Source organism: Pipistrellus kuhlii, unplaced genomic scaffold (genome assembly GCF_014108245.1).
Source record: "Pipistrellus kuhlii isolate mPipKuh1 unplaced genomic scaffold, mPipKuh1.p scaffold_m20_p_12, whole genome shotgun sequence".
In the NCBI taxonomy this organism is placed as follows: Eukaryota; Metazoa; Chordata; class Mammalia; order Chiroptera; family Vespertilionidae; genus Pipistrellus; species Pipistrellus kuhlii.
In genome coordinates, this window is record NW_023425427.1 from 26258180 (window position 1) to 26270565 (window position 12386).

A 12386-nucleotide genomic window follows, 5' to 3' on the forward strand; every position below is an offset into this window, starting at 1 on the left:
GTCACCAACCTATCAGCAGGAGCAGTTTCTCTTAAAGAAACACAACACCCCTCTGTCTTCCTGTAAACACTCCTAAAGCTTCCATCCTTCCAAATGTCTGATTAGTCATTTATGCCTAATTAGTTATTAAACTCAGGCTCTGGGAAGATCAAAACAAAGTCTTCAATCTCAAGTACTTTCCATTCTAGTGTGAAATACAGTCAATAAGAAAATGTACAATCTCCTGTTAAGTAGCTCCGTGGAAACCAGAAAGGAAATTGAATGGGATGAGAGTATAATGGAGGGAAGAGCCACTGTTTCAGGGGAGGTGACGAAGAATATCCTCTCTAAGGTGAAAATTGAGAACAGACATAATAAAGAAGTGGTTTCTGGCCTAACAGACTTCACTTCTCCCAGGACAGAGCTCTGAGTTGAATATCACACAAAACAGCATATGCTTGGAAAGTCTGGTGCCCACACGGTGCTGCAGGCACAAACAACTCAGATTGGCAAAGAGTTTTAGGTTTTTGCAAGAGGACCAATTGTCTGGGGGGGGGGGTGTTATAAAAAGGTTTCATGAAAGTACAAATAAGTGGGCCATGTAGTAAAAAAATAAGGGGGGGAGGGGGCAATTGTCATTTAGCCCCATACTGGATGTCCCCGAAAAGTATCCAGGGCATGATAGCATACAGGCTGCAAGGTGGATTTGGGGGCGTCTATCTGATTTTGGTTGTAATCTGGGCTCTACCACCCACTAGCTTTGTTTCTCTTAACCTTTGGAGCTTTAGGTTTCTCATCTGTAAGGCAGGGAAAACACCTGATCTTCCTGCCATGTGTACTGAAGACATGATGAGGTATGCATTCGATGTGCATAGTGCAGGGGCACACATTAGAGGACCACAGTGTTAGATCTGGGACATTTTAAAGCACCATAAACATATTACATATTCAACAAGGACTAAGATGTATACACGATGGCTAATAAAAATATTACTTCATAACATGGCTTTATAATAACCAGTCATCTCCTCTGGTTTCTGCTTATCTTATAGAGGAGCTTCTTATTGTAGTAAGCTTGATATTCTGGTGCTTTATCTGTTGTAGTAATATGATATAGGGCCACCCCTAGTCGGATCTGATAAGGCATGAGTAGAATACTCATCCACAGTCATCCAACAGTAGTGTCAGGAAACCAAGAGATGGATGGAGACCTCGCTCTATTTTGAAACCCAGACAAGGATTTCCTGCTTGCATACTGCGAGAAGGCATTTGTTGAGGACAAGGCCACTTATTTAACAGAAGTGCTTTCCTGGAAGCAGAGAGGAGATGTTTCCTTTCTCCTGGGTCCCCAGCAGCTGCCTTGGTTCAAATCACAAAGGTGCTGTGTGACTGAGGAATGATGAGTGTGCACTTCTGGAGGGGCTGCAAGTGACAAAAGGAAACGAATGACTCAGGGAAGAGAGCCCCGAGTAGAAAGGGAGACGTTGCCATCACACTCTATCACAGATGCCACTAACAGGATGCGATGCGGGCATCTCCGAGGGGCCACCCAAGTCTGGTTCAAAGTCTAACGAAGACAAGGTCCCAGGAGCAACACAGGACTATCTGTCATCCTGACATCTAGAAGGAAAAGGGGTCAGCTGGACCATAAAAGGCTGATGTGGTTGCCAACTCTATTCATGTTCACTCTGTTAACATGTTTGCCATCAAAGCGCCTTTCTTAATGGGGTGGGTGGAACAGATTTAGTATTTTATAGATCGGCAGAACTGGGGTGCAACAAGCACCTCTGTCAACAACAGCTGGGAAAATGACCAGCCTCGCTTCATTTCTGCAGGATGCAGAAAGCTACACTGACTCGAGGAACCATGGTACCAGCCACTGACTGTGCCAGGTGCTGTGTAAATATCTTATATCTCATGCTTATTCTCTTCCTGAAAATCTGTGAGGTTGATGCTGGTTTTACGTCCATTTTATGGATGAAGGAACCAAGACTCTGTGAAGGCTGCTTAGCCACTGCACAGTCTGAAGCTAGACTATCGTTTGAAATAGCTCCCACATTTCCTCTCCATCTGAGAGTAATCTGGAGATTCATGCAAAATAAGAGAATCTGAGAACCAGATATAGAAAATTCCTAGTAAGCTGCTGTAATGAAAATGGGAGAGATTAAATAAGAATTAGAAATGAGTAGATGTTAAATACAAAGTGAGTTAATAAAGGTTTTGATATCAAAAGCAGCAACTCGGGAAAGGTAAAGTACAGGACCCGAATCAAGGGTATGTCAGTATCCACTTCCCTTTCATGCCTTATCCTGGACCACCGAATGGACCAATCTGTCCATCCATGAGAGAATCCTTAATGACCACCCTGTCATGGGATCATAAAAGCTACTGCACAATCACAGCAAATAGTGACGAAGGGACCAAGAAGGTCAAGTCTAAGGCCTAAATCTAACAGTAGCAATTTTGAGGTCCCTCTTTCCACATTGTGTTCGCCCATATGGGGCTCAGACAACCCTTCCTTTCTTTTGATATTTTACCCTTTGGATTATAAGTTTCCCTTAAGGAAGACAATTATGGAATTTAACAGTATCCCTCCTCCAACCCCAGCAATCAGGGATAAATTGGACTAGATGGGCCTATTTATTTTGAAGCAAAGGTGAGTTTCTCTCATATTGCATTCATACTTGAGCAGTATAAGAAGGGGATCCTTAGTCCAGAGACTTCTGTCAAGATTTTCATGATGCAGGACTGACTGATGCCACTTATTACTAGTGGACACTGATCATCAGTTCTGAGAAACAAGGTCTTCATATTTGAAAGCTGCAGGAACATTCCTATATCATAATATTTGCATAATGAAGCTAACAAACACATCACAAAGGATCATGGTCCCACTAAGAAAGCTATGAAACTTTAAAATGTATTCATCTCTGTATTGTCTCTATTCTCATTTCTCTGTGGATTGCAGAGTTATGTTTACTGATGACTGATGGAGGTTCTTAAAGGCAGACCCATGTGTATATCTTTTAGCCCAGCTATTGTAGAGAAATTAGGGAAAGATGGGGCCAGATGGCATCTGTACATGGGTAGGCAGTTTTTATTTAAATCCATCTGCAAAATGTCACTAAAGAAGGTCTTAAGAAGTAACTGAAAAAAATCAAACACAAAGTCATATAATAGCCAGGAATCAACCCAAACAGGTATGAATAGAGAACGCCATGGATGAGGTAGTGTCCTCTATCACTGTCATGGAAAAATTAGATGTAGCATTAGGGAGTGGTCCAAATTCGCATGAATCGATAAGACCCGAGAGCAAGGTCTTGGCTAAAGGCTAAAAGGCAGCAGGCATAGCAGCTGAACTCCACGTTAGTAAGACAAAGCCCTAGACTAGGGGTGTCAAACTCAATCAGAGAAGGGGCCAAAATCTAAAATCCAGCCTAAATCGCGGGCCGAATGGTTTACTGAACAGTCATAAACTGTCATTGTGATGGAAACGCAGCGGAGTGCAATGATGACAGCGCGGTGCGGGCCACATTGCAAGGCCTGGCGGGACGGATTTGGCCCGCAGGCCTTGTGTTTGACACATGTGCCCTAGACAGTTCACAAAACCATGGTCAGGAAAAGAGCAAAGCACACAGGTGTTTGACATTTAGAACCAGCAGCACCGTGCGGGGTATTCCCAAAGCCAGACCTCTCTGGAGCACCAATGGGTCGGCTCATGGGAAAAGTACTTTTTATGTACTTCCTCATAATCTCTGTAATAACTCCACAAACTATGAACTATTCAATGTCCCCGTTTTACAAGCAAGGGCACTAAAAGAGAAAAATTCAGTAATGTGTCTAAAGTTACCCAGCTAGTAAATAGTTCAACACCCAATGAAACCCAGGCAGGCTGGTCCTACAACCCCAACTCTCGCCAGTCCTTTTGCTGTTTGCACAGGGAGTGGGAGTGTTAGCAAGCAGGAGATCACACAGGACTCTGTGCTTTTCACTCAGGCCAACTTGGTGAGGAAATATTAGAAAAGCATCTTTTGTATAGGTCTAGCTCACGTAAAATAGAGTCCAACTGGAATCCTGGGTTTCCTCCTATCCTTTTGTTTTTCACTCTGAATCAGCTCTCTTTGGAAACCAAAGCCCTGATGCTAAGGCTGAAAGGCAGTGTGGGGACACAGGGATACAGGCACCGGGCTCAGAGTCAGATTTAGGTTCTAGTCCCTTCCTGCTACTAACTCACTGGGTGAAGGGGAACCGTTCATTGGTTCTCAATGTAACTGAAGTGTAATCATGCCTAAGGCCACATTAAATGCAGGAATGTCATCACCTGGACACGAAATGGTAACATTTACAAATACTTGTATTGAGTAATCAGCTAATTAGACTTTCTATATCCATATATTACAGGTGCATATGATTTTCCACCCGACTGGAGTGGCTCAAATGGTTGAATGTAGGCCAGGCACCAAAAGGTTGTTGGTGAGATCCCTGGTCAGGGCACATATCTGGGTTTCGGGTTTGATCCCTAGTTGGGGAGCATATGGAAGGCAACCAATCGATGTTTCTCTCTTCTTCTCTCTTCTCTCTCCTCTCCCTCTCCTTCTCCTTCTTTCGAAGCATGTCCTCAGGTGAGAATTAAAAAAAGGATTTGTGATTCTCTGTCTGAATGTCAAAGCGAAAGATAAATAAATACATCATGGCAGGCATGCAAATGGCACGTACTATTTTCTTATCATAGGACTCTCCACTGCTGTAGGTTGTGGCCAGTGTGGAGGAACACTCTTCCAGGTACCACGGCTTCTTTCCGCTCTCGGCGGTGCTGCTGATGGAGATGGTGTAGATGCTGTTGGTATAGCCGTCACAGGAGCAGTGGTCTTTGCTCCTCCCGCCATTGCCTGATGCCCAGACAAAAACAGAGCCGAGGCCTCTCCGCCCCTGTTCACAAAGACAAAACATTAAAGAGTTAAGTGATGGAAGAGGAGGATCCTAGGCTCTAGAGGGGAAAAGTCAAAATTGACAAGACAGAATCAAATATTTGCAGGAGGTTGTGATGCTATTTTAATAACATGTTGGGTTTAAGTTATGTTTTGATGTAAGAGGAGTTACTTGTAGAAACTAAAATAATCCAATGTAATGTATAGCATGGTGGCTATGGTTAATAATACTGTATAACATATTTGTAAGTTGCTAAGAGAGTAGATCTTAAAAGTTCTCATCACAAGAAAAAAAAATTGGTAACTATGTGAGGTGATGGAAGTTAACTAGACTCACTCTCATGACATATCACAATATATACAAACATTGAATCATAAACGCTGTACACTTGAAACTAATATAATGTTATGTCAAATAAATCAATAAAAGAAGAAACTAAAATAATCTTTCTCACATGGCTCAGTTCTAGAAGTAACAATAGCACCAATCTGTCTATATATAAAAACCCTAAGCAACCGGTTGACTGTTCAACCTTTGACCAGTTGCTATGACACACACTGACCACTGGAGGCAGATGCTCAATGCAGAAACTACCCCCTGGTGGTCAGTGCACTCCCTCAGTGGGAGCACCACTCAGCTGACCACTGAGCGCCAGACGCTGGGCTCAAAGCTGGCGAGTGCAGGTGCAGCGGTCCGCCTCCATGGCAGTGCTACCGAGGGGGGGCGGCAGGTGCAGCAGAGCGGGGATAAACTGTAGTGGCATCTCAGGCTCCTCCTTGGCCGCCTGCCACTTTGTGCACTATTAGATCTCTTAAGTGGTCCTGGATTGAGAGAGGGCACAGGCCAGGCTTAGGGACCCCACTGGTGCACGAATTTGTGCACCAGGCCTCTAGTGATGACAATAATAAAGGCTAACATTTATTAGGTACCTACTCTGGACCAAACACAGTTCTAAAGTTTTATGTGAATCAGAATGAATTCTTCTAATAACCCTGTGAGAATGGTGCAATTTGTGTCCCCACCATACAGGTGAATAATTGAGGTATAGAAGTCCAATAACGTTCCTAAGGTCATACAGTCAGTATGAGGAAGGACAAAATTTTATTGTAATCTTATTAATTGTAATATTATTAATCACCAATCACCACAGTCAAATACCATTGCTACCAACATTTACCCCCACCATGAAGGGAGTGCTACTGTGCACCCTCATTTCACAGGTGAGGAGCATGAGGTATAGAAAGGTTATGTATTTATCTGAGATGACATGTCAGTGAGTAGCAAAAAACGCCCTATATCCTTCCTTCTAGAACTGTGCCTCCCCTGTGCATGGTGTGGACACTAATAATAATAACTAAGGATTATTAATGGATGCAACCAGAAATAAAAGGATTTCAAGAGATCAAATATGTTTGGGAACTCTGAGTTCAGCAAAACTAAACAGGTTCCCTTACTGCAGAATTTCTAAGAGTCTTTAATAGTGGTTGGTCATTTCAAAACTCTAAGGGGGTCAGGGCACATTCTGAAGTAATTTTCAAACATATTTGATTGCAGATGAGATCTTCAACCAGACCCACGATCTTACATAGCTAGGAGATGGAGTCACATTCTTCCTTGCCAAACCTTGGCATAAATTATAGCTATCCTTAACATCATAAAATAATCAAGAAGAAAAGTAGAACATAGATATATTGAAGCATAAGGACTATTTGATACTATAAGATGAGGTCTTTGGAGGAAGCAGAGATAAGACTAAGTGAAGAATATTTCTAGGAATAGTTATAGCTGAGTCTGAGAGAAATTTTACCATTTTAAAACTAGAAGGCACCCTGGAGGATACCTGGGCCAAATATAACATTTACTTTGTAATTAGGAAGAGAGAACCAAAAATCACAAAGGGATGGCTGAGACTTTTCCCTCCCAGGCCCTCACTGTCTGGTCCTAGGTGTAGTGGGAAAATATTTGGGGTGTTGTCTTAGAATTTCTAGAGAAAGAGCCAAGACGAGAGACCACAAAAAATCAGGAGCACCTGGGATAAGCTGTCTCTGACCTTGAATCCTCAAGGAACAGAATATTTATGACATGATTTGACTGACTTGAGCATAGATTTCCTTTTGTCCTTCAACGTGGAAAAATGCAATACGATTACACAGGAATGGGAAAATTCATGAAGAGACAGGAAAAGACACTTCCGGATGCTTCTGCCCTGACAGCTGGGCCTGGTTTACCTTCCTTCAGTTTCCCACCATAATATTCACGAAACATAGAAAGATGCAAAAATCACCAACCACCACACACCAAAGACTATAGTCAATAGTTTGGCAATCCCAGAATTGCCCCTCATTACCTGTGGGTGGCCAGATTGAAAAATTCCAGTGACTGACTTACACCTGGACTTCAGAAATAGACCATCTTAGCCAAAGAAGGAAGAAGGTTCCAGTTCATCACCAAAATGTAGCCTCTCTACTACACACCAAGGGACTGTATTGTAGGCAAGAAGCCTGATCACATCAGAGCCTTACCTAACAGGTCGACAGGACACGTAAAAGAATGCAAAACCCACTTGGTCGAAACAGCACCATTAAGAGATAAAACCACAAAACAATGAGAAAGCACATGTGACACATTTATATATCTATGTGAAGTTATGACTATGCCTGTGTATAAAACGCAAAAAAAAAATCTTTAAAGACTAATTCAATTTTAAAGAATGTTTAATAAGAAAATATTCAGGAGGTACTTTTATGTTCACGACGTAGAGACAAATGTAGAATACAGAATGATAGAGTATGGTCTCCGTTTAGGAAAAAATGTATGTGTATGTAAAGAAGTTAGTGTGCATAAGGTTATATGCATAAAGCTACCATAAAGTGACCATGTAACAGGACTTATACTGTTTGGTAAGCATTTTAGGAGAGATTTTTATTTTATTTTCATACCATCCTTTGGCAACTGTGTATGGTTTTTATAAACAAATACGTTTATTCCTCTATGAGGACCAATTCTTAAGAAACAATTTTACTTTATGATCAAGAGGGGTTTTACACACAAAGGTCCACTGTATGCTTAAAAACAAAAGAGCTAACATTTGTAGAAACTTACTATGTGCCAAGCACTGTCCCAACACTACTCTGCACAAAGCGAGTCTATATTATAATTTTACAGATGACCAAATGGGGGCTCAGAAATGCTGACCAATGCCAGAGCCAGAGCTTGAAATCCAACTGGAACCAAAGCCTGAGCCTTAAGCCCTTATAGCAGTTTTCTTTTGGGCAAAAAAGAGGGCTTATGTTTGCTATTCTGTGTTTAGCCGAAACTCCTAAGTCCTCACTGAAGCGTGGCATTAGGATCTAAGAGCAGGTCAGCCTCCAAGTTCACTCCAGACTTGTAGAATCAGTACTCGGGATCTCTCCCGAGTGTCCCCAAGGTTAGGACATAGGTCCTGACCCCAAAGACCCCCTCAAAATTCCTACATCATAAGGGCTCCCTCAGAAGTATGACCTCAAGTCATTCTATCCTGGCAGTATCCACAGATGACAGTACTCTGGAGGACAATGGCATTGCTAAAGGCCCTGTGGAGATCCACTGAGTCGGGATAACAGTTGGTTAATAGGACAGTGAGATGCTGCTACCCTGAAAATGTCCCTTCCAGAATATTGTAAAGAGAAAAGAATCTTGAGACACATATTTTTCCCAAAGTGTAGGAAATAACATTTTTTAGTTTGGTAATGTATTGCGATTATAATTGGTTATTTGAATATGGCTTTGGATGAGAAGAGAAAAAAAGAAAAAAAGAAAAACCTCCAATTTAATTGAGTGTTAAAAGTTAGTAAACTAACATAAGACAAAATATACTGTGAAATCCACACAGGACCCATTTGACCAAACTCTATATACTCTCTTTCATTTTATATTTCATTGTGCATGTGTTTCTTCTTATGTATGCCCTACAAAGATCAATTTATGATACCTCATAGAGTTTTTATTAAAGGCTAGAAAGGAACTGGATTTTCTTGTGGTTCCAGAGGTCAGAAAAGGCTCCTTTATGCTAGATTACCAATTAAATTGTATACCCAAGCCAGTTTTGAGAGCTATAGAGTTTAGTGGAACTAAATTTCTTTCTTTAAGTTAGTGTGATAACTTTTCAACCAACGTAGTTAGATGTTACTTGGTATTTTAATATTACTTTATTCTCCCACATTATGTAGAAAGTATTATTGATCTCTTAGAGAGAAGAAGGTAGAGAGAGATCTAGAAACATCGATGAGAGAGAAGCATCGACCAGCCACCTCCTGCACACCCCCACCAGGGATGTGTCCGCAACCAAGGTACATGCCCTTGACTGGAATCGAACCTGGAACCTTTCAGTCCGCAGGCTGACGCTCTATCCACTGAGCCAAGCCGGTTTCAGCTGTTCTTAAAGGACCATGAGTAAGTGCTCAGAGATTTCTTATAATACAAAAGAAATGTGGTTGGACACCATGCTAGGTGTTTTCACATATATTAGTTAATTTAGAGTAATACCAGTAATAAAGCAACTTTCACTTAACTCACCTTCCAAGAACAGCCTGAATACCCAATTCTCCAAAGCCCCTCACCAGTCCCCAGCTTTTGCTGGCATTTGTTCCCTCTGTGAGCAAAGAGCACAGCCATTTATTCGGTTCTCCCATACACAGCTCAGAGAGATAGGGGCTGACACCTGTAACTACTCAGCAGCTGAGACATGGAGAGAACTGCTCATCTTTTTAAAGCTCAAAGTATAGCTGGAGGAAGGAAGCCAGTCTTTCATAGACAGAGCATAGTAGAGCATCTAGTAGGAAATAAAAACCAGGTGTGTTTACAAAGGGAAGTAAATACACTTTCAAGCAAAGAGTTTGATTCCTATTAACCTTTAGATGTTCCGTTCATTTAGGAACTTCACATAATAAACAACTGGAGCCGAATAAAGTGCTATGGATGTTATCTAAAGCTAGACACACGAGAGGTTCACAAAGTGAAATTCTAAATTTTGACATAAGGAAACGAAGGAAATGAAGTAAGCAGACCAGTTAGTGGCTGGGCTAGGACCGGGTGGATTCTGTCTCACCTCAACCATTGCTGATCCTCACTGACCAGTGCTGACACTGGGTGTTCCTACAAATGCTTAACGCATGGTTTAGGAAATACTGCTTAATTAACAACTGAGGATTAGAGGAAAAGACCCCCAAACCTCCTCCTGCCTTATCTCTTGCTAAATCAACAATCCCAAAATAATTATCTATTTTGTATTTTCTAGCTGTGGCTAATTCATATTGGCCAATTCCCATTTTCCCCCTCAAACCCTGTCTCCCTTATCTGACACACTAAAGCCTCAACAAGACTCAGGTTATTTACTTCTGGTCTCTCCCAGAGCTCTCCCAGCTCGGAACCCTGATCCAGATGTTTCCCTGAGGCCTGGGGATGTAACACTGGCTGGGAGGAGGAACATGTAGATCAGGCATCTCATTCCCCATTCCAAGCAGCTAAAAAAGTATATGTGAATCTCATATGCTCTCTGCAGTAAAAACAATCAATAATTAACAGAGTACCAACACCACTGTTCTGGGTACAGCCGCCATCCCATGAATTCCATTTTGGGGAAATAAAAAGGACATCCCTGCCAAAAGCTTCTACATCTCAAATCATCCCAAGAAGAAAGGCGAAATCATCTGACTTTCAGGAGAGCCAGGTGTGTGAAATTGAGGGTATTTCCAATATCCATATTAATTACTTAATTTAAAATTGCTCATATAAATTTGAAAAAAATTCCTTTCATAGAGAAGAAAAACATTATCAAAGGGGGTATGAAAGGAATTTATTGTAAATGTTTGGGAAGGCAATTAAAAAGTAGGATAGAGGAATACTCCAGCAATAATAAAAGTTTATACTCCTTTTGAACTTAGCTTTAGGTGACAGAATGTCTCACGAGGGACTAGTTCCAATGGCCAGCTCAACTCTGAAAGGGCAACACACAAGCTGCCCCTCTCCAAAGCCCACCAATGGGGCCTGACTGTCACATGCCTCTAGTCCACTAAACTATAACCTTGACGTTTTACGGAGTAGCTCATAATACAGAAAAAATCAGCCCTCTACATTATCTTCCCATAAACACAATCCTGATTTAAAGCAGATCATATTTTTTTGGGGGAAAATTATAATTAATATGAGGCTAATCTATATATATATAAAAACCTATGTAACCATCCAACCATTTGACCATCCAACTGGCCAGTACAGATGATGCACACTGACCAACAGGGAGCAGCCACTCAATGCAGGAGCTGCTGAGCTGTGGTGACTTGGCAGCTGAGGTTCTCCAGTAACACACCCTGAACCAGAGAGAAGGGAACCCGATTCCAGGGTGTGTCACCAAAGAACTGTTCTCTTGCAATCCAGGACCCCTTGGGGGATGTCAGAGAGCTGGTTTTGGCCCGATCCCAGCAGACCAGGCTAAAGGGACCTCACCTTGCACAGATCTGTGCACCGGGCCTCTAATATTATTTATAAGACTGTGATGAATACCTTGAGGTCCTTAATAATGGGTCCAATGGGGCCCTTCCTCTGGGGAGGAGACCAGTAGTCGGGGTGAGCACTGTACATGTGAGATCTCAGCCAGCCTTCACAACAGCTTTATAAAGTATTATCATAGCCTTTTCTCAGAGAAGCAGAAGCTCTTGATAACTTAGTTTCTTGTCTCATATCAAAACTCTAAAGAAATCCAACTAAGGCTTCAACCCAGGACTCTGCGACTTTAAGGCCAGTACTTTCTATAATACATCATAGGCTGCATCCAAGAGACATATAGTAGTGAAGTTCAGAATATGCCTGGATGGTGAATCCTCTAGGGTAGGGGTGTCGAACTCAATCAGAGAAGGGGCCAAAATCTAAAATCCAGCCTAAATCGCGGGCCGAATGGTTTACTGAACAGTCATAAACTGTCATTGTGATGGAAACGCAGCGAGTGCAGTGATGACAGCGCGGTGCGGGCCACATTGCAAGGCCTGGCGGGACGGATTTGGCCCGCGGGCCTTGTGTTTGACACATGTGCTCTAGGGGTTCAGAGAAGGGAAGAGTCTCCGTGGCAGTGTTCACTGTGGGCTGGAAGCTGAGGGTGCACAGACAGGCCACAGGATGTGCTAGAGAGGAGCAGGCAGCACCCAGCACAGTGACCAAGAGCACGGGCTTGGGAGAAGACAGGCCCACATCGGAACCACAGCCATGCTTTCCAATGGCCAGGTTGCCTACTTTGCCTAGAGTTAGTTTCCAAATCTAGAGATTTGGTTGAGACCAATGAAAATATTTATTCGATGCCCACCTTACTCTGCTATCAGAATTACAAAGCAGGATAATGTTTACAATCCTGAATATTAAGTTTGATTGTTGTCATCTTAAAGATGAGGACTCTAGGCTCAAATTAAGTGGAAAAAAATCTGCTATAAAAACCACATAGTTGATATGAT

At 42.2% G+C, this 12386-nt stretch overlaps 1 protein-coding gene across 7 annotated transcripts in view; it reads right to left on the reverse strand.

Moving 5' to 3' along the window:
• The window catches only part of PCSK5 (proprotein convertase subtilisin/kexin type 5), a 394890-nt gene that overhangs the window by 218138 nt on the left and 164366 nt on the right, over positions 1-12386 (reverse strand). For all 7 annotated transcript variants that reach the window (XR_004987160.2, XM_036433764.2, XM_036433763.2 and 4 more), the window contains exon 8: positions 4696-4908. Coding sequence is in view for 6 of the 7 variants with exons in the window: in XM_036433764.2 (XP_036289657.1) it covers positions 4696-4908 (213 nt within the window). In the remaining variant the exon portion in view is untranslated. The remainder of the gene's footprint in view (positions 1-4695; positions 4909-12386) is intronic.